This window comes from Heterodontus francisci, chromosome 17 (assembly GCF_036365525.1).
Source record: "Heterodontus francisci isolate sHetFra1 chromosome 17, sHetFra1.hap1, whole genome shotgun sequence".
Lineage (NCBI taxonomy): Eukaryota > Metazoa > Chordata > Chondrichthyes > Heterodontiformes > Heterodontidae > Heterodontus > Heterodontus francisci.
In genome coordinates, this window is record NC_090387.1 from 31,376,720 (window position 1) to 31,402,530 (window position 25,811).

At 43.3% G+C, this 25,811-nt stretch overlaps 1 protein-coding gene across 1 annotated transcript in view; it reads right to left on the reverse strand.

Moving 5' to 3' along the window:
- Nucleotides 1–746: 746 nt before the first annotated feature.
- The window catches only part of tmed6 (transmembrane p24 trafficking protein 6), a 33,012-nt gene continuing 7,947 nt past the window's right edge, over nt 747–25,811 (reverse strand). The window contains exons 2-4 of the mRNA XM_068049207.1: nt 14,424–14,550; nt 11,029–11,183; nt 747–2,509 (exon numbers count right to left, since the gene is read on the reverse strand). Coding sequence (XP_067905308.1) covers nt 2,276–2,509; nt 11,029–11,183; nt 14,424–14,550 — 516 coding nt within the window. The 3' untranslated portion in view covers nt 747–2,275. The remainder of the gene's footprint in view (nt 2,510–11,028; nt 11,184–14,423; nt 14,551–25,811) is intronic.

Sequence of the window (25,811 nt, forward strand, 5' to 3'; positions counted from 1 at the left end):
CTTGCACGGGAGGCAGTGCAGCAAAGATTTACTAAATTGGTCCCTGGGATGTGGGGGTTGTCCTATGGTGAGAGGCTGAGTAAATTGGGTCTATATTCTCTGGAGTTTAGAAGAATGAGAGGTGATCTAATTGAGACATACAAGATTCTGAATGGGCTGCATAGGGGAGAAGCTGAGAGATTGTTCCCACAGGTCAGGGAATCTAGAACATGGGGACACAGTCTCAGGATAAAGGGTCATTCATTCAGGACTGAGATGAGGAGAAATTACTACACTCAAAGGCTTGTGAATCTTTGGAATTCTCTACCCCAGAGGGTTGTGGATGCCCCACCATTAAGGCTGGGATAGATAGATTTTTGGTCTCACAGGGAATCAAGAGACATGGGGAGTGGGCATGAAAGTGGAATTGAAGCCCAAGATCAGCCATGATTGTATTGAATGGCGGAGCAGACCCGATGGGCCATATGGTCTACTTCTGCTTCTATTTCTTGTGTTCTTGACTAACTAAAAGCAGTTAACATGTATGTATCGGGATTATGCCATTCTGGTGCATTTAGCAACTCAGCTATTGGATGACTCATTCCTGGGATTGCTCCCTGCACCTGCTGAGTGCCCAAAAATTGACATATCCGAATTTCTAAGCCAGTTTCCTTCTTTAAATCCTCCAAAGATTAGAGTGACTTTTTTTTACTTCCAAGATGTCCTTTCTTTTATAAGCACAACATAAAGTCCCAATACACTGAACATAGGCTGATAAGCTATGAGTTATCTTTATTTGGTAAATATACAGTATGTAATATATTTTGAGCAATTAGATGTCAGAAATCAGAAAGAGAGAATTTTAGGATATTTATCAATCTTAACAAAATTTGAAGTGACGACAAGAAAAACAGGAAATGGAGAACCGGTTAAACATCATGGGGAATGACCTTCCCTACACCATAAGTTCAGAAGTGGGGATGTTAGCTGATGATTGCACAGCATTCAGTACCATTCATGACTCCTCAGATAATGAAGCAGTTTGTGTCTACATGCAGCAAGACCTGGACAAGCTTCAGGCTTGGGCTGATAAGTGGCAAGTAACATTCACACACATAAGTGCCTGGCAATGACCATTTCCAATAAGAAAGAACCTAACCATCTCCTCTTTACATTCAAAGGCATTACTATCACTGAATCCCCCACCATCAACATCCTGGGGTTACCATTGACAGAAACTTAACTGGACCAGCCATATAAATACTATGGCTACAAAAGCAAGTCAGAGGCTGGGAAATCTGTGACAGGTAACTTACCTTGACTCCCCAAAACCTGTTCTGTCCACCATCTACAAGGCACATGTCAGGAGTGAGATGGAATACTCTCAACTTACCAGGATGAGTGCAGCTCCAACAACACTCAAGAAGCTCTACACCATCCAGGACAAAGCAGCCCACTTGATTGGCACCCCATCTACCATCTTAAACATTCATTCTCTCCAGAACCAGCGCAAAGTGGCAACAGTATGTACCATCTACAAGATGTACTGCAGCAACTCACCAAGGATCCCTTGACAGCATCTTCCAAACCTGCAACCCTTACCATCTAGAAGGATATGGGCAGAAGACGCATGGGAACACCACCACCTGCAAGTTCCCCTCCAAGCCACACACCATCCTGACTTGGAACTATATCATTGTTCCTTCACTGTCGCTGGGTCAAAATCCTGGAACTCCCTTCCTAACAGCACTGTGGGTGTACCTACACCAGATGGCCTGCAATGGTTTAAGAAGTGGCTCACCACCACCTTCTCAAAGGCCAATTTGGGATGTGCAACAAATAATGGCTTTGCCAGCAATGCTCACATCCCATGAAAGAATAAGAAAAAGATAAATAAATACTTTGTTTGTGGTCTTTAGTCCAATCAGTTTTGATGAAGTGTCATTTCTGAAAATTTAACCTCTTTCAAAATTTGAATGTAATCGATAATCAGAAATTAGCAGATTTCTACATCCACATTCCTATTAAAGTGATAAAAGAACCTTGATAAGATTTAGGTAGGCATATTTAGCATATTTCTGTATTTGTGGGTAGGTCAACCTTATTGTGTTGTGAAGCTATAACAGGGGTAGTTCAGGATTCATGGAAACTAATTAAACTAGGAATGAATGGTTTCTTTCAGGTTTTGAAAACTGAACATTAGATGAAAAGATAAAGCTTGATTAAAAGTTATCTGTAATTGTTTTTAATAATCCACTCATTTTAACACCACTATATTTCTTGAATATAACTATGCCTAACATCTGGGTTTTTCATTTGCAGTGGTGACTCTCACAACAAACAGGCGTCTCAGAAAGTAAAGCTGTAAAAAACCAGATGAAACAATGACTACACTCTGGGCAAATGACCACCAATTCACATAGTTATTGCTTGCTAGTACAATGAAGTAATCAGCTCCTTTGCGCATCCTGGCAAAGTTATAGAATCTCCACATATGGAAGACGTAGCTTTGCACTTTGATAGTAGTATCCTGTGAGAGAAAGAAAAAGAGAAATTTTAAATTAGGCACAAGACATAATATTTAAAAATGATAATTGACACAATTGATAGGCAAGCAACAGCTGAGACATTGGGCAGAATTTTCTGAACTTAATTCCTTCCAAAACGACAGGACCGTTAGCGAGTCAGGAACCCATTGACAGCTGGAGCGGGTTTTGCCGAGGCCCTTTAACTGAGTCATGGCATTCGCACCCCACCTCCAGGTTCTCCAGCCAATCAGGAAAGCTGGGCAGGATGATGTGCTGGATCTGTCAAAGGAAGGATTTCTAATTAAATGGACCCTGGCACATGTTAAAAAGACTGAACGGGGTATGGATTTTTGAGAGTGCGGCGACCACAGGAATGGAGAGGAGACCTGGGAAGGCTGCTCCCCGGGTCTCTCACTCTTAGCTGGAGGTCCTGCTGCTGGATCTGAGGGACTGTAGTGAGGTTATCTTTCCCAAGGACAGGAAGAAGAGGACATCATCTCCAACCAAGCAAGTCTGGATTGAAGTGGCCAAGGAAATCAGCAACAAAAGTGTGGTCCCTCCTACCTGGAGACAGGACCTCAGGAGGGTGGGAAAGGTGAGTGGCATAACACTTTCAGGTGCCAAGACCCATATCTGACTTTCCCAGCATTCTCCTACACAGCACCCCTCAGAACAACAGAATTTGCAGCTGTACTCATTCCTCTCTCTCCAGGGACCCCCTCATCCTCATCTGAGCAGCCAACACACCACACATACCCTCATCCCATTGCCCTCTTGCACCCATGCATCACAGTCACCCTCCACAAATGTTGTCCTTCCCTGCTACCCACACAAGACATTGCTAACACTAACTCTCTGCTTTCTCTCCTTGCAGGAGAAGAAACCACACACCCTCAGGATTGGCAGAGACCCGGGGTGGGGTGGGGGGGGGGTGGCCCTCCAGTGACATGCACCTTGATGGCCACCAGCAATGCATGTCCACCTGGCCAACTGGGAAGGAGGTGTCTGCAGATGTTAACAATGACCTGCTTTGAAAACCTGAGGCACTGATGCTTACACATGTCAAGAGAGCTGATCCTCTGCCTGTAAATGTGTTGGGGGTCTCGCCTCCTTGGAGTTGGATCTCGGTGTCCATCCCCTCTGCCCTGTGGAGCAGCATGTGGCTGAGGAGAAGGCAGCTGGTGCTGCTGCTGGTGTTGTTCTTGCTGCTTCTGGTGCTGTTGGTGTTAGTGCTGCTGCTCCTCTTGCATTTCATCAGAGGTGCCAGGTAGAGCTGCATAAACTGCTCCCATGCCTTGGTGAGGGCTGGTAGCAGGGAAGTGCAGATGTAGGTGAGTGAAGTGCAAAAAAACTTCAAAACTGCTGTGAAAGGTGTGACTTCAGGTACACTCAATACTTTGTAGGGCAACTTTGGATCCGATGTTAGCGTGATTTTAAATGTAACTTTTGACATTGTCCCTCTGAGCCGCTCCTGGGCGCTGATTAACCCGGAAGCCGACGTTCCAAGAAGTTGGCAATCACCTGTCAAGCAGTGAAAGTGTTCTCTGAGAAGGAGTGCTGTGAGCAGTAGCCTCTCACCTGGCCATGCCCGGAACTCTTCAGTTTCACTGATCAAAGCCTTCCCAGCATGTCAATTTCACTGAATTGGCACTCCCTACTGAGCACTTGCCTCAGTGACCCTGGCAAGTTATTGAAAGCTCAGGAAATAGGTCCGCTGGCTGTGAAAGCCAGAGTCCTTGGTTAAAACACAACTTAATGAGTAATTTGAATATTTGAATTACTTACCTGACAGCTGCATGGGGCTCCCCACTTGCCTTCAAACTGACCCGGGTGAAAGCTGGAACAGGGCAGGATGATGTCAGGCTCCTGACCTGATGTCACTTTTAGGGGATTTAACACCCCACATGCACTCAAACCCGTCTCCCTGTGCCTGGGAAAAATCTCCCTGTACTTCAGTATCCCTGTGCTGGGGCCAAGGGAAAAATATTGATTGCAATCCAGTTGCCATGAATAGAAAGTGTGTCCATATGAATGTTATATGACAATGGGTTCAGGTTAGTGCCTGGGCTCACAGATGAAGAATGGGTGTGATAGGACTGCTGGGTTTTCACTAAGTATCAGCATCTTTAGCAGAAGAGGGGAGAAAACTGGGCACTTCTGTTTCCTCTATAATTTATAACAGCAATGTATGTGCACGTTTGTGATCCAGACTTGCCCATCTGACATGGTTCTCTGAGTTTGGAATAAGATAAATCACTCCAGCCATGCACACATCACACATTTTCTTTATTCATTCATGGGATCTGGACATCGGTGGCAAAGCCAGCATTTATTGCCCATCCCTATTTGTCCCTGAGAAGGTAGTGACAAGCTGCCTTCTTAAACCTCTACAGTCCATCTGGTGATGGTACTCCCAGAGTGTTGTTAGTTTGGGAGTTCCAGGATTTTGACCCAGCAAAGATGAAGGATGGCAATATAGCTCCAAGTCAGACTGGCATGTGACTTGGAAGGAGGTTAGGAGGTGGTGGTTTTCCCATGTGTCTGCTGCCTACGTCCTTCTAGGTGGTAGAGGTCATAGGTTTGGGAGATGCTGTTGAAGAAGTCTTGTTGCAGTACATCTTGTAGATGGTACACATTGCTGCCACTGTGTGCCGGTGATGGAGGGAGTGAATGTTTAAGGTGGTAGATGGGGTGCCAATCAAGTAGGCTGCTTTGTCCTGGCTGGTGTTGTGCTTCTTGAGTGTTGTTGGAGCTGCACTCCTCCAGGCAAGTGAAGAGTATTCCATCCCACTCCTGACTTATGCCTTGTAAATAGTGGATGGCTTTAGGAAGTCAGGAAGTGTAGCCACAGTAAATATATGGCTGGTTCAGTTCAGTTTCTGGTTAATAGATGCTTGGAGTCCAGTTATGCTGAAGATCTCTAACAGGTTTATTAACAGCTAACAAGTATATATAGTACAGAGCAAACTATTTACATAGTTTTCCTCCAGATGTTACAGTTGCAGAGTGACTCTGGCTTTGAGTCACATGACTACATCCAGATACTTAGCTCATTACCATACTAAGATCTTAAAGGGACATCACTCTTAAAGGCAATCATACAACATCCCCTTTCTTTCCAAAGACAAGTCTCGTATGCTACAAGTAAAAATACACAAAATTAGATAGCATCAAAATTAGTTATACAGGATATAGATTATTAAATTTACAGGTACAGAGGCTTAAGTGCCCATATATTGTTTCGATGGTTTAACAATTCTTGCTTGGAGAATTTGCGTCTCATCTGTTTCTGTTTTTTCTGAGGTTTATTCCTCTCTACAGTCAGTTTCTGTTGCTCTGCCTTCAGCCTGCTCATATACTCTGTTGCTTTTCTCAAGACAACCACTTTTGAGGCCTTGTCATTCTTGGAAAGTTCCGGCACCTCATCTCGAAGAACCAACAGACAATGCTTCAACTCATTCCTCCTCTGCCTCCTCTGGACATTGCGTGTTCTTTGCCTCTCCTCATCCTCCGTATCTGAAGGCCTGGGACTCAGGTCGAGAACTTGTTGGGGGAGGAATACTTGGCCTCATGGAGGCACCTATCCATTCTGGCTCATTGTCATGCTGGCAGTTCTCTAGAGAGCAGAAGTGAAGGGGTGGCACAGTTGTGCTGTGCTGGATTTCCAGACTGCACTGTTTGATGCTGGACAGAGTCTGCGAGTGGGTTCTGGTCCTTGGAGATTTCTCCTTGGGAATGCTCCCCACTGTCAGCCTTTGCTTCTCAGTGGTTACAACGTCAATCTCTTCTTTTGAGTCGCTGGAACACAGAGAGACACTGCCTGTTGACAGAGAGCTTTCACCATCTGAATTTAGATCTTCATTCTTTTGGTGTGGCGTCTCTGAGAAAGGGCTGATACTCTTCAAACCAGAACCACTGAGATCCTGGAGGAACTGTGACTCAGTGCAGATACCATTGCTCTCTTCTGCTGTAATGGGTACCTTGGTGACCTCGTGGCTGGTTATGACGTTGAGATCCTTACACACTGGTAGTCCTGCCACTGCTGGTCCACTCGTGTCTACCAGGTAGAATATTTATGGTTTACATGCCAACTTGCCATAGCTGCATTGTATTGTTAGTGTGCCACTGCAAGGGATGGGTGACCCATTGTTTGCATTTGTTTGTTGTATCATTGATTTCCAAAGACTCCGGTACATATCCTTCAGGATTCAGACTGGTAGGATATTTGCACTAGCTCCAGTGTCAAACTTATCCCTGAGTGTATGTTTACCAGCTTTCTTTGGGCATGTGATGTTAATGGTAGCAAAAGCTTCCAGTTGTTTGACTTGTGTACAAAATTATGAGAGGTATAGACAGGGTGGATAGCAAGAGGCTTTTTCCCAGAGTGGGGGATTCAATTACTCGAGGACACGAGTTCAAAGTGAAAGGGGAAAAGTTTAGGGGGGATATGCGTGGAAAGTTCTTTACGCAGAGGGTGGTGGGTGCCTGGAACGCGTTGCCAGCGGAGGTGGTAGATGCGGGCACGATGGCGTCTTTTAAGATGTATCTAGACAGATACATGAATGGGCAGGAAGAAAAGAGATACAGAACCTTAGAAAATAGGCGACATGTTTAGAGAGAGGATCTGGATCGGCGCAGGCTTGGAGGGCCGAAGGGCCTGTTCCTGTGCTGTAATTATCTTTGTTCTTTGTTCTTTGTTCTTTGACTTCATCAACATGATGTGTCAGGTTCACAATGTGAAACGCCTGTTCATCTTTTGGCTGAGAATTACTTCTCCCTGAATCTTGTCTCAGGTCTGTTTTGCTGTGGACTTTGTGTATCGGTTTGCGTTTATACAGGTCTCTGGTGCTTTCCTTGCCGCTATTGCCCTGTTGCTGCACCTGTTGTCTGTTTGTTTGTGTCCTACTGTGACTTCTAGCTGCATCTGTGGAGCCCGAATTCCTGCATAGGTGGGCCCAATATCCTTTTGCACTGCACACCTTGCACAGGTCTCAAAATGCAAGACAACTTTGCAGTGAGTGGGACCAATCACACTTACCACACAGCTTGCTTGCTCTTTTCAACCTGGTTATCATGCCGGTACTGTTGGTTGCACCTAGTTCTTGCAGGTGCTGTTCTCCAGCTACAATGGCATCATATTTCCTACCATCTTCCAGCAGCACACCAAAGTTGTGACCTTTCTATTTCCCCAAGAGATCTTTCTGAAACACTTCAATGGGTGTTGATACAATCACCGGCTCCATTATTCGGTCCGACAGCTCAGTTTCTGAGAAATCGCATTTGTTGCCCTTGCTAAGCATCTACTGATGAACTGGTCTATTGATTCCTGTGGCTGTTCCCTGTAGGACATCAATTCCAGGTGGTGAATTTGAAAATTCACTCTTAATTGGAGCTGATCATCTAGCACTTTCCATATCTTTGCAGGATCTTTCTGGTCCTCTTCAAATAAGCCTGAGGTATCGATTCTGTGTAATCCCTCATTTCCAACTGCTATTTGTATTGTTACAGCTTGTTTCTCTGGTTCAACAATCACTTGGTCTGTAAAGCATAATTGCATTCTCTGTTTGAAAAGTTTGAATTCGATATCCATGGCCTTCCAGTTCATGCTGGGAAATTTGGTCTCTATCTTCCTGCTGTTCTTTTGCTTAAAACTTGCTTTAAGACTTGTTCTGTGTCTCTGCGTTGTTTCCCCTTTAAGAAACTTTGTTATTTAGATTAGCTGCTTGGATTGAGAGGTGCAGGTGTTTTGCTGTGCTGTGTGTTTATCTTCCTTGTAGCACTTAAGCTGGTCTGTTTACATAGCTGTTCACTAGGCAGTTCAGTTGCTTTTTTTTTAGTTTGTTTATGTTGTTCAATGCCTGAGGGGTTTAATGGTATTTTTATAGCTGTGGCTTCATGAGTGAAAGCTCTTCTTCTTTGGCTGTGTGGATGGAGGCTCTGCAGTGATCGGAGGATTCGCATGCTTTTTGCTATCAGGCACCTCCTGTAATTGAGTTCTGAAGAAGGGTCGCTGACCCGAAACATTAACTCTGCTTCTCTTTCCACAGATGCTGCCAGACCTGCTGAGTGATTCCAGCATTTCTTGTTTTTGTTTCAGATTTCCAGCATCCGCAGTATTTTGCTTTTACCTCCTGTAATGGCGCTGACCTTGATTAGCCTGGGGGAGGAGTTGGGTCTTCCCCATTTTTTTTAACGGCGCCTTAAAAAAAAATCACTTTCTAAGCACTTTAGAGGTTTGTTTTTAACCAATATCCCTCAACCGTCGGGACAATGACTCACCCAATTTACTTGCAGCCTGTTGTTCTGTGCTATGTCTTTTACAGCTAGAAGTAAGTTCCTTTTTTCTTTCTACTATGAGTCCAGTTATGCTGAAGATCGCTAACATATTTATTAACAGCTAACAAGTTTATACAGTACAGAGCAAACTATTTACAGAACCTTCCTCTAGGTGTTACAGTTGCAGAGTGGCTCTGGCTTCGAGCCACATGACTACGTCCAGCTACTTAATTCATTCAAATACTAAGATCTTAAAGGGACATCACTCTTAAAGTCAATTATACAACATTGTGACCCCCAGGATGTTGATCGTGGGGGGAATTCAGCAATGAATATCAAGGGGAGGTGGTTAAACTCTCTCTTGTTGGAGATGGTTATTGCCTGGCACTTACGTGGTGGAAATATTACTTGCTACTTATCAACCCAAGCTCGAATGCCATTCAGGTCTTTCTGCATGCAGGCACAAACTGCTTCATTACCTGAAGAGTTCTGAATGGAACTGAACAATGCACAATCATCAGCAAACATCCCCACTTCTGACCTAATAATAGAGGGAAAGTCATCGATTAAGCATCTAAAGATGGTTGGACCTAGGACACTGCCCTGAGGAACTTGTGCAACAATATCCTGGGGCTGAGATGATTCACCTCTACCGACTACGACCATCTTCCTTTATGATAGGTATGACTCCAGCCAATGGAAAGTTTTCTCCCGTACTCTCATTGACTTCAACGTTACAAGGGCTCCTTGATGCCATCCTCGATCAAATCCTGCCTTCGTGTCAAGTGTAGTTACTCTCACCTCACCCCTGGAATTCAGCTCTTTTGTGCATGTTTGGACCGAAGCTGAAATGCGGTTTGGAACCAAGTGGTCCTGTTCGAACCCAAGCTGAGCATCAGTCAGCAGGTTATTGGTGAGGAAGTGCCACTTGATAGGACTGTTGACGATACCGTTCAACACTTTTCTAATAATTGAGAGTGGGCTAATGGGGCGGTAATCAGCGGGATTTTTGTGGATGGAACATATCTCTTGATACCTTACCTATGGACCTGAATGGTCATATTTGCACCAGTATTAGGTCTAATTAGAAATTCTAATGTATTTCACCATGAAATGGAATACAGATGAATGAGTCAGTGTCTAGTTTTATGTCAAAGCCAATCTGACACTTTATAATTGCATGCAGACGAAAATCTTGGCTAGATCTCAGAGATGAATGTAAACAGAACCCCTCGATACATGTTCACATTTACACTACGATGAGCATAAATATGACATTCACTCCTTTTGAAGAATCAGCTTGGCTCTGTTGGCAGTACTCTAAATCAGGAGGTGTTGGATTTTCAGGAATTGAGCACATAACCAAGGCTTACATCCAAGTCTGGTATTGAGCCTACTATTGTTGGAGATGCCGAGCTTGGAATGGCACATTAAACCAAATTTTCTACTATGGATTGGGTGGATACTAAAATTACTTATGGCACTAATCAAAGAGAGAACTCTTATGGTGTGCTACCATCCATCCTTCAATCAACATCAGCAAAAATAAATTAACCAGTCTTATTGCTGTTTGTGGGATATTGCTGTTTGCAAGTTAGCTGCTGCATTTGCCTACATTTCTCAATCAGTGTAATCCAGCAGAAATGATGTTATTGATAACCCCTCTTTACTGAAACAAAAGACATTGAGGTAGAAATTCCTCTCGGACGGTGGCAGTAAACGAGCAATATTGGATCAGCCACCCTGTTATACACAGTGCCTAATATTCAGTTTCATTGACTGCGATGGCACCAAATATCAGGTGCTGCATATCAAAAGTGATTGATTCGATATCGCCCGTTTTGCACCAGCATCCTCCTCCTGAGACGAATACCTACCCCATTTTCTCTTAAGGACTTTTTTAAGCAAGTGTTCGTACTAACAGCAAATTTAGAGTATAAATATGTTTTCAGTTTTTCAGGTTTTAAACTGTTTATTTTGGAAGGATACCATAGGCTTCAATCTATTCAATAATTTGATTCAGAAAGCTTTGCTTCCATGTTCAAACTAGTGACACATTCAACATACATTTAATAACAAAATTCTGCTCTATTACCATCTGGTGTTGCAGATGCTTAATATATGCCAACCATCAGCATTTCACATTGATTGTCAATGTTTCTTCAGCCCTGTCATCACTTTGAAGAGGGGCAGGAGTAAACAGAATTAAATATGTTGATGTCTTAGTCTGATCAATGTTTCTCACCTGAATAGCAGAAACTGTGTCATTCAGTTGAACTTTTTCTTTATTTTCTGCTTCTTTTTTCTCACCAAACCCATCATAGTAAACTCCAAAACTGATAAAGATCTGCTTTGATCCAAAGTGTGACAACAAGTTGCTCAAACAAAGTTGATAAAAACCTGAAAAAAATCAATATCTGATTGTTCATGAAATGTAAAATTGTTTTAACCATTTTAAAACACTTTCTGTAGTATTAACAACAATGTTTGGATTTATGCAGCACCTTTAATGTCAAAAATCAATTCCAAGGCGATCCATAGAGGAATAATCAGAAAGCAAAAATAGAAGCTCAGCGAAAGGAGGAGATATTAGGAAGAGTTATCAAAAGCTTGGTCAAACAGGTAAGTTTTAAGAAGGATCTTAAAAGAAGAGTGGGAGGTAGACAGGCGAACAGGTATGGGTGGGAATTCCACAACATGAGGCCTAGGTAGCTTTTTTAAAAATTCGTCCTTGGAATGTGAGCATTGCTGTTAGGAAGGGAGTTCCAGGATTTTGACCCAGCAACAGTGAAGGAACGGCGATATAGTTCCAAGTCAGGATGGTGTGTGACTTGGAGGGGAACTTGCAGGTGGTGGTGTTCCCATGCATCTGCTGCTCTTGACCTTTTAGGTGGTAGAGATCGAGGGTTCGGCAGGTGTTGTTGAAGGAGCCTTGGCAAGTTGCTGCAATGCATCTTAAAGATGTAACACACTGCTACCACTGTGTGCCGGTGGTGGAGGGAGTGAACATTTAAGGTAGCTGTCAACAGTGGAGCAAATGGAGTGGGTTTGCACAAGAGACCATAATCAGAGGAATGGAGAGTTAGAGACAGTTGTAGAGTTGGAGGATGTTACAGACATAAGGAAGAGTGAGGTCATGAAGGGATTTAAACATGAGAATATGAATTTTTGATCTGCGGCATTGAGGGAGTGGGAGCAAATACAAGTCACTAAGGACAGGAGTGTTTGGTGAATGGGATTTGGTGCAGGATAGAATATGGGCAACAGAGTCTTAGATGAGCTACAGTTTAAGGAGAGTGGAGGATGGGAGACCAGCCTGGTATTAAGTGACACAAAATTAATGTGCAGCTGGAGACAAAGGAGATTGACAGATTGTCTCATAAATTTGGCCCAGTTCACATTAATATTGTAGAAGGTGGAAAGATCAATATCACTGACACTGGTTATACAGAGCAGACCAGCTGAAAGTGCAAAAGCAAAATGCTGAGGAAGCTGGAAATCTGAAATAACAGAAAATGCTGGAATTACCCAGTAGGTCAGGCTGTATCTGTGGAGAGAGAAACAGAGTTAACGTTTCAGTGATGATCTTTCATCATTTGTTTACTTCAAGCAGGTTGAGCCACTAATGTGGGGAAGTGCAACATCTTCATTATTTTTGCATTATTTCATGAAGAGAAGTTCCACCCATTGAGTTCTACCCAACTAATTCGGGTCATAAGTGTTGCTCTGCATGTTCACTCACAATGAAATAAAGCCACTTATTGATTTATATCTGGCCCTTTCTTACCAAGTGCTCACTCTGTCCACTTTCTGAGAGGTTAAAGTAGTACACGTGTGAATCACATGATTATTCAGTTTCAGTCATAACTTAAAATCCCGAATTACGCTGTCATATAAATAGGGGGAGATGGTGGTGTGGTGGTAATGGCACTGAGCTAGTAATTCAGAGGCCCAGGCCAATGCCCTGGGGAAACGGGTTCAAATCCAGCACAGCAGCTGGTGGAATTTAAATTTAATTAATAAGTTCAATTAATTAATAAAAAATCTGGAATTAAAAGCTAGTCTCAGTACTAGTGCCATGAAACTATCATCGATTGTCATAAAAACTCATCTGGTTCACTAATGTTCTATAGGGAAAGAAATCTGCCATTTTTAACTGGTCTGGCCTATGTGTAACTCCAGACCCACAGCAATGTGGTTGACTCTTAACTGCCCTCTGAAATGATCTGGCAGGCCACTTACTTGTCAAAGGCAATTAACGATGGGCAACAAATGCTGGCCTTGCCAGCAACGCCCGCATCCCATGAAAGAATAAAAAAAGATATAGTCCAGTGTGAGTCAACTTCCACGACAGCTTATGGGAGCAACTGATGCCACTGAATCCAATAATGTATCAACACTAGACCCCAATTTGTAAAAGTAAGAAAATAATCATTTTGAACTAAATAAATTTGAGTCTTCCCTTTTCTCTCTCACTATTCTGTTTTGCTTTAAAAAAAAACCACAGTCCCAACAGGGTAGCCTGGGCCTTCCTTCCCCAGGTCTCTGTTAATAATTTTCAGCAGGTCATCTAGAGGTGTATTACTCCATGGTCCAACACAGTAGATCACCATCTTACCCTGTCACAGAATGGAATATTCAATCTTGCAACTGTCTTGAACATGCTTACATTGTTAATATATTTTGAGGACTGTATTCAAAAGACTGTGGAAATACCTGAGGAGATGCTGGACTTGTTTTTTTAAAAAAGGGTCACTGGAAGGACACTTGGGACTTTGTTTAAATACAAATGCTTACTGGAAGTCACATGTTTAAGTAAACAGCAGGAACCTTGCTGGCTATTGGAGTTGTTTGCAGGGAAGTCACATGTCAAGATTTATGGTGGTCAGGAGTTAGTTACTTTTTTGAACTGTTTGAATTGGCAGTTGGGGTGTAAGCCTGCTAAGAGAGAAAGGCCACCAGCTCATCCTGTTCTACCTCTTTGAGAAACCCTGAGAATCCAGTGTGAGCACTGGAGAAACTGATGCAGCATTTCTCCTGAGAAACTTCTGCAAAACGTTCTTTCGACATCTCCTGAACGAACTGCTTCTGAAAAGATCCTAGTGACCACCGCATGTGTCTAGTGACACCTGCCTACGTGTACCTGGACGCCAGACCAAAGAACCATCTAGAAAATTCCATATCTTACCATTTTTCTTCAAGAATTAACAAATATTTGGCCAAAGTTTTTTTTGTTTCTTTGTAAAGTTGATCTCTGCAGAGAAAGCGTCTTTATTTTTCATTTAACTGGTATTTGTGTGTGTATGTGTTGCATCTTTATTGTTTTATAATAAATTAATAACTTTGTTGTTCATTAAAGAAACCTGCTTGGCGGATTTTTATTCTGTAACTAGAATAGATAAAGTATATGATTGGCCATATTGGTAACTGGGTAAAACATTTAATTATATGTTGTGACCGTGGAGAAGTGTAACTAAAGAAAGACTCCTCCATCCTCGGTCGTAATACAACCTCCTACATTATGTAATGATGGCATAATAATGGTACAAAAATACAAATGTTACAAAAGACAGATTTCACACAGCATAATCACCAACTTCTCACCAGTATTGTTACTTGTAATAAGATGTCAGTACATACCTGATTCATTTGTTTTGAAATTGATTTGGCCACTTGCCTCACTGGATGTATCTATCAAGTGTCCACTGGGTGCATTAACTGTGGCAGTGATAGCTCTGTCATTCTGTAATCCCATCACCCACTGAACCTAGGAGTTAGATTTTAAAGAAATGTTTCAAGCATATAAAATACACAATTATATATTGAGATAATGCTGCTTATAACATTCATGAGTAGTCATTATGCTTCAATAATATATGTGTAGTAATGCTTAATGTGTAACAATGGATGGATCTGAGTTGATCTACAATCAACCTATTTGCAAGTCAATGCATAGAAAATGCCACCTCATGCTGAGGAAAACCAGTATAATATATTTTTTAAAATGTAAAATAAGCAATGTTATAACTGCAAGCAACAGCCTAATATAGTCATACTCGCAGAATCGTACCTTTCATTCAATGTTGCAGACTCCTTCATCATCATCCTTGAGTATGTCCTCATCTGCCGGTAGGACTATCCCACCAGAGGTGGCGGCACAGTGGTATACAGTTGGAAGGGAGTGGCCTTGGGAGACCTCAACACTGACTCCTGAACCCATTAAGTCTCATGGCATCTAGTCAAGCTTGGGCAAGGAAAGCTCCTGCTGATTACCACCTACTGCCCTTCCTCAGCTGATGAATCAGTACTTCTCCATGTTGAACACCACTTGGAAGAAGCACTGAAGGAAGCAAGGGCACAGAATGTACTCAGGGTGGGGGAATTCAATGTCCATCACCAAGAGTGGTTCAATAACATCACTACTGACTAAGCTGGCTGAGTCCAGAAGGATGTAAGTAAAACAAAAATACTGTGGATGATTGAAATCTGAAGTAAAACTGTTCTGAAAAACGGTCATCAACCTGAAATGTTAATTCTATTTCTCGCTCTAGAGATGCTGCCTGACCTGCTAAGTATTTTCAGCATTTTCTATTTATATTCCTGAAGGACATAGCTGCCAGCCTAGACCTGAGGCAGGTGATGAGAGAACCAACATGAGGGAAAAACCCATTTGATCTTATCCTCACCAATCTACTTGTCACACATGCATCTGTTCACGACAGTATTGGTAGGAGTGACCACCATACACTCCTTGTGTAGAACATGTCCCGCCTTCACACTGAGGATGCCTTCCATCATGTGCAGCACTACCACTATGCTAAATGGGATAGATTCAGTACAGATTTAGCAGCACAGAACTGGGCATCCGTGAGGTGCTGTGGGCCAACAACAGCAGCAGAATTGTATTCAACCACAATCTGTAACTTCATGGCCCAGCATATCCTGCACTCTACCATGAACATCAAAACAGAGGAGCAATCCTGGTTCAATGAGCAAAAGCGGAAGACATAGAAATCAAGGGCAAGATCAAACAGGGCCATAGTGCAAAATAATGCTAAGATGACTAAGAATGTTAAAAAGACAAGCCCAAAGGCATTGTGTCTCAATGCACGGAGTATTCACAATAATGTAGGCGAATTAACCACGCAAATAGATGTAAATGGATACGATATAGTTGCGATTACGGAGACATGGCTGCAGGGTGACCAAGGATGGGAACTGAACGTCCAGGGGTATTCAATATTTAGGAAGGACAGGCAAAAAAGGAAAGGAGGTGGAGTAGCGTTGTTAGTAAAAGAGGAAATCAATGCAATAGAGAGGAACGATATTAGCTCAGAGAATCCTGATGTGGAATCTGTTTGGGTGGAGCTAAGAAACACCAAGGGGCAGAAAATGTTGGTGGGGGTTGTATATAGACGCCCAAACAGCAGTGGTGATTTAGTGGATAGCATTAAACAGGAAATTAGAGACACATGCAATAAGGGTGCAATTGTAATTATGGGTGCTTTTAATCTACATATAGATTGGGCAAACCAAATTAGCAATAATACTGTAGAGGAGGAATTCCTGGAGTGCGTACATGATGGTTTTTTGGACCATTTCGTTGAGGAACCAACTAGAGAACAGGCCATCCTAGACTGGGCATTGTGTAATGAGAAAGGATTAGTTAACAATCTTGTTATGCGGGATTCCTTGGGGAAGAGTGACTATAACATGATAGAATTTTTCATTAAGATGGAGAGTGAGAGTTGATTCCAAGACTAGGGTCCTGAATCTAAATAAAGGAAAGTTTGAAGGTATGAGGCGCAAGTTGGCTATGATAGATTGAGGAACGTTACTTAAAGGGTTGACAGTGGATAGGCAATGGCTAGCATTTAAAGAGCACATGGATGAATTACAACAATTGTTCGTTCCTGTCTGTTTAGGTAGAGGATCTGGATCGGCGCAGGCTTGGAGGGCCGAAGGGCCTGTTCCTGTGCTGTAATTTTCTTTGTTCTTTGTTCTAAAAATAAAACAGGAAGGGTGGCTCAACCGGGGCTTACAAAAGAAATTAGGGATAGTACTAGATCTAAGGAGGAGAAATATAAAATGGCCAGAACAAGCAGCAAACCTGAGGATTGGGAGCAGTTTAGAAATCAGCAAAGGAGGACAAAGGGATTGATTAAGAAGGGGAAAATAGAGTATTAGAATTAGAATTAGAATTAGAATATTACAGCGTAGTACAGGCCCTTCGGCCCTCGATGTTGCGCCGATCATCTGACCTACACTATTCCATTTACATCCATATGTCTATCCAATGACCACTTAAATGCCCTTAAAGTTGGCGAGTCTACTACTGTTGCAGGCAGGGCGTTCCACGCCCCTACTACTCTCTGCGTAAAGAAACTACCTCTGACATCTGTCCTATATCTTTCACCCCTCAACTTAAAGCTATGTCCCCTCGTGTTTGCCATCCTCATCCGAGGAAAAAGACTCTCACTATCCACCCTATCTAACCCTCTGATTATCTTGTATGTCTCTATTAAGTCACCTCTCCTCCTCCTTCTCTCTAACGAAAACAACCCCAAGTCCCTCAGCCTTTCCTCGTAAGACCTTCCTTCCATACCAGGCAACATCCTAGTAAATCTCCTCTGCACCCTTTCCAAAGCTTCGACATCCTTCCTATAATGCGGTGACCAGAACTGCACGCAATACTCCAGGTGCGGCCTCACCAGAGTTTTGTACAGCTGCATCATGACCCCGTGGCTCCGAAACTCGATCCCCCTACTAATAAAGGCTAACACACCATATGCCTTCTTAACAGCCCTATTAACCTGGGTAGCAACTTTCAGGGATTTATGTACCTGGATACCAAGATCTCTCTGCTCATCTACACTACCAAGAATCTTCCCATTAGCCCAGTACTCTGCATTGCTGTTACTCCTTCCAAAGTGAATCACCTCACACTTCTCCGCATTAAACTCCATTTGCCATCTCTCAGCCCAGCTCTGCAGCCTATCTATGTCCCTCTGTACCCTACAACACCCTTCGACACTATCCACAACTCCACCGACCTTCGTGTCATCCGCAAATTTACTAACCCACCCTTCTACACCCTCATCCAGGTCGTTTATAAAAATGACAAACAGCAGTGGCCCCAAAACAGAACCTTGCGGTACACCACTTGTAACTAAACTCCAGGATGAACATTTGCCATCAACCACCACCCTCTGTCTTCTTTCAGCTAGCCAATTTCTGATCCAAAGCTCTAAATCACCTTCAACCCCATACTTCCGTATTTTCTGCAATAGCCTACCGTGGGGAACCTTATCAAACGCCTTACTGAAATCCATATACACCACATCCACGGCTTTACCCTCATCCACCTGTTTGGTCACCTTCTCGAAAAACTCAATAAGGTTTGTGAGGCACGACCTACCTTTCACAAAACCGTGCTGACTATCGCAAATGAACTTATTCTTTTCAAGATGATTATAAATCCTGTCTCTTATAACCTTTTCCAACATTTTACCCACAACCGAAGTAAGGCTCACAGGTCTATAATTACCAGGGCTGTCTCTACTCCCCTTCTTGAACAAGGGGACAACATTTGCTATCCTCCAGTCCTCCGGCACTACTCCTGTCGACAATGACGACTTAAAGATCAACAACAACGGCTCTGCAATCTCCTCCCTGGCTTCCCAGAGAATCCTAGGATAAATCCCATCTGGCCCGGGGGACTTATCTATTTTCACTCTTTCCAAAATTGCTAACACCTCCTCCTTGTGAATCTCAATCCCATCTAGCCTAGTAGGCTGTATCTCAGTAATCTCTTCGGCAACATTTTCTTTTTCTACTGTAAATACTGACGAAAAATATTCATTTAACGCTTCCCCGATCTCCTCTGATTCCGCACACAACTTCCCACTACTATCCTTGATTGGCCCTGTTCTAACTCTTATCATTCGTTTATTCCTGATATACCTATAGAAAGCCTTAGGGTTTTCTTTGATCCTATCCGCCAATGACTTCTCGTGTCCTTTCCTTGCTCTTCTTAGCCCTCCCTTTAGATCCTTCCTGGCTAGCTTGTAACTCTCAAGCGCCCTAACTGAGCCTTCACGTCTCATCCTAACATAAGCCGCCCTCTTCCTCTTGACAAGCGCTTCAACTTCTTGAGTAAACCACGGCTCCCTCGCTCGACAACTTCCTCCCTGCCTGACAGGTACATACTTATCAAGGACACGCATTAGCTGCTCCTTGAATAAGCTCCACATTTCGTTTGTGCCCATCCCCTGCAGTTTCCTTCCCCATCCTACACATCCTAAATCTTGCCTAATCGCGTCATAATTTCCTTTCCCCCAGCTATAATTCTTGCCCTGCGGTATATACCTGTCCCTGCCCATCGCTAAGGTAAACCTAACCGAATTGTGATCACTATCGCCAAAGTGCTCACCTACATCTAAATCGAACACCTGGCCGGGTTCATTACCCAGTACCAAATCCAATGTGGCATCGCCCCTGGTTGGCCTGTCCACATACTGTGTCAGAAAACCCTCCTGCACACACTGGACAAAAACAGACCCATCTAAAGTACTCGAACTATAGTATTTCCAGTCAATATTTGGAAAGTTAAAGTCCCCCATAACCACTACCCTGTTACTCTCGCTCCTGTCGAGAATCATCTTCGCTATCCTTTCCTCTACATCTCTGGAACTATTCGGAGGTCTATAGAAAACTCCCAACAGGGTGACCTCTCCTCTCCTGTTTCTAACCTCGGCCCATACTACCTCAGTAGACGAGTCCTCAAACGTCCTTTCTGCCGATGTAATACTTTCCTTGATTAACAATGCTACACCCCCCCCTCTTTTACCCTCTTCTCTGTTCTTTCTGAAACATCTAAATCCCGGAACCTGCAAAATTCATTCCTGCCCCTGCTCTACCCATGTCTCCGAAATGGCCACAACATCAGGATCCCAGGTACCAACCCATGCTGCAAGCTCACCCACCTTATTCCGGATGCTCCTGGCGTTGAAGTAGACTGAGAGAAGTAGTATGAGAGTAAGCTTGCAGAGAACATAAAAATTGACTGTAAAAGCTTCTATAGATATGTGAAGAGAAAAAGATTAGTGAAGACAAATGTGGGTCCCTTTCAGTCAGAAACGGGGGAGTTTATAATGGGGAACAAAGAAATGGCAGACCAATTAAATACATACTTTGATTCTGTCTTCACAAAGGAGGACACAAATTATCTCCCAGAAATGTTGGGGAACACAGGGTCTAGTGAGAAGGAGGAACTGTATGAAATCAGTATTAGTAGGGAAATGGTGTTAGGGAAATTGATGGGATTGAAGGCTGATAAATCCCCAGGGCCTGATAATCTACATTCCAGAGTACTTAAGGAAGTGGCCCTTGAAATAGTAGATGCATTGCTGGTCATTTTTCAAAATTCTATAGACTCTGGAACAGTTCCAACGGATTGGAGGGTAGTTAATGTAACCCCACTATTTGAAAAAGGAGGCAGAGAGAAAACAAGGAATTATAGACCGGTTAACCTGACATCAGTAGTGGGGAAAATGCTAGAATCCATTATAAAAGATGTAATAACAGAGCACTTGGAAAACAATGACATGATCGGACAAAGTCAACATGGATTTACGAAAGGGAAATCATGCTTGACAAATCGACTGGAATTTTTTGTGGATGTAACTAGTATAATAAGGAAGAACAAGTGGATGTGGTGTATTTGGACTTTCAGAAGGCTTTCGGTAAGGTCCCACATAAGAGATCAGCATGCAAAATTAAAGCAAATGGGATTGGGAGTAAGGTACTGAAATGGATAGAGAACTGGTTGGCAGACAGGAAACAAAGAGCAGGAATAAATGGGTCTTTTTCCGAGTGGTAGGCAGTGACTAGTGGGGTACCGCAGGGATCAGTGCTAGGATCCCAGCTATTCACAATATATATTAATGATATAGATGAGGGACTTAAATGTAATATATCCAAGTTTGCAGATGACACAAAGCTGGGTGGGAGTGTGTGCTGTGAGGAAGATGCAGCGAAGCTCCAGTGTGATTTGGACAGGTTGAGTGAGTGGGCAAATACATGGCAGATGCAATATAATGTGGATAAATGTGAGGTTATCCACTTTGGTGGCAAAAACAGAAAGGCAGCTTATTATATAAACAGCGATAGATTGAGAAAGGGGGAGGTGCAGCAAGACCTGGGTGGCCTTGTGCACCAGTCGCTGAAAGTAAGCATGCAGGTGCAGCAGGCAGTTAAGAAGGCAAATGCTTTGTTGGCCTTCATAGCGAGAGGATTCGAGTACAGGAGCAAGGATATCTTGCTGCAATTATACAAGGCCTTGGTGTGACCACATCTGGAGTATTCTGTGCAGTTTTGGTCTCCTTATCTGAGGAAGGATGTTCTTGCTATGGAGGGAGTGCAGTGAAGATTCACCAGACTGATTCCTGGGATGGTGGGACTGACGTATGAAGAGAGATTAGGTCGATTCGGCTTGTATTCGCTAGAGTTTAGAAGAATGAGAGGGGATCTCATAGAAACCTACAAAATTCTAACAGGACTGGACAGACTAGATGCAGGAAGGATGTTCCCAATGTTGGGAGAGTCGAGGACCAGGGGTCAAAGAACAACAAGAACAAAGAACAGTACAGCACAGGAACAGGCCATTCGGCCCTCCAAGCCTGCGCCGATCTTGATGCCTGCCGAAACTAACACCTTCTGCACTTCCGGGGCCCATATCCCTCTATTCCCTTCCCATTCATATATTTGTCAAGATGTCTCTTAAACGTCGCTATCGTATCTGCTTCCACCACCTCCCCTGGCAGCAAGTTCCAGGCACTCACCACCCTCTGTGTAAAAAACTTGCCTCGCACATCCCCTCTAAACTTTGCCCCTTGCACCTTAAACCTATGTCCCCTAGTAACTGACTCTTCCACCCTGGGAAAAAGCTTCTGACTATCCACTCTGTCCATGCCGCTCATAACTTTGTAAACCTCTATCATGTCGCCCCTCCACCTCCGTCGTTCCAGTGAAAACAATTCGAGTTTTTCCAACCTCTCCTCATAGCTAATGCCCTCCAGACCAGGCAACATCCTGGTAAACCTCCTCTGTACCCTCTCCAAAGCCTCCACGTCCTTCTGGTAGTGTGGCGACCAGAATTGCACACAATATTCTAAGTGTGGCCTAACTAAGGTTCTGTACAGCTGCAACATGACTTGCCAATTTTTATACTCTACGCCCCGACCGATGAAGGCAAGCATGCCGTACGCCTTCTTGACTACCTTATCCACCAGCGTTGCCACTTTCAGTGACCTGTGGACCTGTACGCCCAAATCTCTCTGCCTGTCAATACTCCTAAGGGTTCTGCCATTTACTGTATACCTCCCACCTGCATTAGACCTTCCAAAATCACAATCTAAGGATAAGGGGTAAGCCATTTAGGACTGAGATGAGGAGGGATTTCTTCACCCAGAGAATGGAATTTTCTACTACAAAAAGCAGTTGAGGCCAAATCATTAAATATATTCAAGAATGAGTTAGATATAGTTCTTAGGGCTAAAGGAATCAAGGGATATGTGGAGAAAGCAGGAACAGGGTACTGAGTTTGGACGATCAGCCATGATCGTATTGAATGGTGGTGCACGCTCGAAGGGCCGAATGGCCTACTCCTGCTCCTATTTTCTATGTTGCTGTGCAGGACAGCGTGCCAGGAGCAGCATCAGGCATACCTAAAAATGAGGTCCCAACCTGGTGAAGCTACAGCACAGGACAACATACATGCTAAAGTGTGGAAGCAGCACGCTATAGACAGCTAAGCAATCCCACAACCAACAGATCAGATCAAAGCTCTGCAGTCATGCAACATCCAGTTATGAATGGTGGTAGACAATTAAACTAATAACAGGAGGAGGAGGCTCCATGAATACCCCCAACTTCAGTAATGGTGTAGTCCAGCATGTGAGTGCAAAAGAATCACAGATTGTTACAGTGCAGAAGGAGGCCATTCGGCCCATTGTGTCTACAACAGCTCTCCTCATGAGCATTTCACCTCGTGCCACTCCCCCGCCTTCTCTCCGTAATCCTGCACATTCTTCCTTTTCATATAACAGTCTAATTTCCTTTTGAATGCATATTGAACCTGCCCCCACCACACTCTCAGGCAGTGCATTCCAGACCTGAACCGCTCGCTACATGAAAAAGCTTTTTCTCATGTCGCTTTTGTTTCTTTTACCAATTACTTTAAATCTGTGCCCTCTTGTACTGAATCCTTTCACGAGTGGTAACAGTTTCTCCCTATCTACTCTGTCCAGACCCCTCATGATTTTGTATACCTCCATTAAATCACCTTTCAGCCTTCTCTTCTCCAAGGAAAACAGTTGTAACTTCTCCAATCTATCTTCAGAACTGAAGTTCCTCATCCCTGGAAACATTCTCATGAATCTTTTCTGCACCCTCTCTCTAACACCTTCACATCCTTCTGCAGAACTGGACGCAATACTCCAGCTGAGGCTGAAATATTGTCTTATACAAGTTCAACATAACTTCCTTGCTCTTGTACTCTATGCCCCTATTAATAAAGCCCAGGATATTGTATGCTTTATTAACCGCTCTCTCAACCTGTCCTGCCACCTTCAATGACTTATGCACATATACACCCACAGCCCTCTGATCCTGTACCCTATTTAGAATTGTACCCTTTATTCTATATTGTCTCTCCATGTTCTTCCTACCAAAATGAATCACTTCACATTTCTCCGCATTGAACTTCATCTGCCACTTGTCCGCCCATTCCACCAATTTGTCTATGTCCCTTTGAAGTTCTACACTATCCTCCTCACAGTTCACAATGCTTCCAAGTTTTGTATCATCCGTAAACTTTGAAATTGTGCCCTGTACACCAAGGTCTAGGTCATTAATATATATCAGGAAACGCAAGGGTCCCAACACTGACCCCTAGGGAACTCCACTACAAACCTTCCTCCAGCCCGAAAAATATCCATTAACCACTACTCTTTGTTTCTTATCACTCAGCCAATTCCATATCCATGTTGCCACTGTCCCATTTATTCCAAGAGCTATAACTTTGCTCACAAGTCTGTTGTACGACACTGTATCAAATGCCTTTTGAAAGTCCATGTACACCACATTAACTGCATTGACCTCATCAACCCTCCCTGTTACCTCTTCAAAAAACTCCAGCAAGTTAGTTAAACAAGAAATTCATGCTGGCTTTCTTTAACCTGCATTTGTCCATGTGACAATTTTGCCCTGAATTATTCTTTCTAGAATTTTCCCCACCACCGAAGTTAAACTGACTGGCTTGTAGTTGCTGGGCTTAACTTTACATCTTTTTTGAACAATGGCGTAATGTTTGTTATTCTCCAGTCCTCTGGCACCACCCCCGAGTCTAAGGAAGACTGAAAAATTATGGCCAGTGCCTTCGTAATTTCCACTCTCACTTCTCTCAGTATCCTTGAATGCATCTCATCCAGTGCTGGTGCCTTATCCACTTTAAGTACAGACAACCTATTCAATACGTCCTCCTTATCAATTTTAAACCCGTCTAGTATCTGGATTACCTCCTCTTTCACCATTGCCTAGGTTGCATCTTCTTACTAAGTCAAAGCAGATGCAAAGTATTTATATGTCTATGGAAATCTTTGGGATTCCCTTTTATGTTAACTGCCAGTCTCTTTTTATACTCTCTCTTTGCCTATCTTATTTGCTTTCAGCCTGGTTCTCAATAGTATTTTCTACCTGGCATCAGTCGTAAGCACACTTTTTCTTCTTTATCTTAATCTCTATCTCTTTTGTCATCGAGGGACCTCTGGATTTGTTTATCCTACCTTTTCCCTTGGAGAGAACATACCTTGACTGTGCCAGAAACATCTCTTCTTCTCTTCTTTGAAGGTAGCCCATTGTTCAGCTACCAGTTTTCCTGCTAACCTTTGATTCCAAGACAAGGCTGAAGGTTTCGCAATCATCTTCAGCCAGAAGCGCCAAGATGATAGTCCAACTCAGCCTCCTCTTGAGGTCCCCACCATCACAGAAGACAATTCAATTCACTCCACTTGATATCAAGAAACTGGTTGAGTGCACAAGATATAGGACAGGCTATCGGCCCCAATAGCATCCTTGCTGCAGTGCTGAAGACTTTTGCTCCAAACTATTCCAGTACAACATTGAAATCTACCTGAAAAAGTAGAAAATTGTCAGGTATTGTCCACAAAAAGCAAGAAAAGTCCAATCGGGCTAATTACCCTTCCAACAGCCTACTCTCAATAATCAGCAAAGTGATGGAAGGGGTCGTCAACAGTTCTGTCAAACGGCACATACTCATCAATAACCTGCTCATCGATGCTCAGTTTGGTTTCAACCAGGACCACTTGGCTCCAGACCTTATTACAGTGTTGGTTCAAACATGCACAAAAGAGTTGAATTCCAGAGGTGAGGTGCAAGGCAGCATTTGATCAAGTGTGGTATCAAGGAGCCCTTGTAAAATTGAAGTCAATGAGGACCATGGGGTAGACTCTCCACTGGCTGGAGTCATACCTAGCACAAAGGAAAATGTTGGAGGCCAATCATCTCAGCCCCAAGACAACACTGCTGGAGTTCCTCAGAGAATGACCTAGGCCCAAACATCTTCATAAAAGCAAAATACTGCGGATGCTGGAAATCTGAAATAAAAACAAGAAATGCTGGAACCACTCAGGAGTTCCGAAGAAGGGTCACTGACCCGAAACGTTAACTCTGCTTCTCTTTCCACAGATGCTGCCAAACATCTTCAGCTACTTCATCAATGTCCTTCCCTCCATCATTAGGTCAGAAATGAGGATGTTTGCCTATGATTTCACAGTGTGCAAATCCATTTGCAACTTCTCAGATAATAAAGCAGTGCATGCCCACATGCAGCAAGGCATGGACAGCATTCAGGTTGGGACTGATAAATGGCAAGTAACATTTGCCAGGCAATGACCATCTCCAACAAGAGAGAGTCTAACCACCTCCTCTTGACATTACTATTGTTGA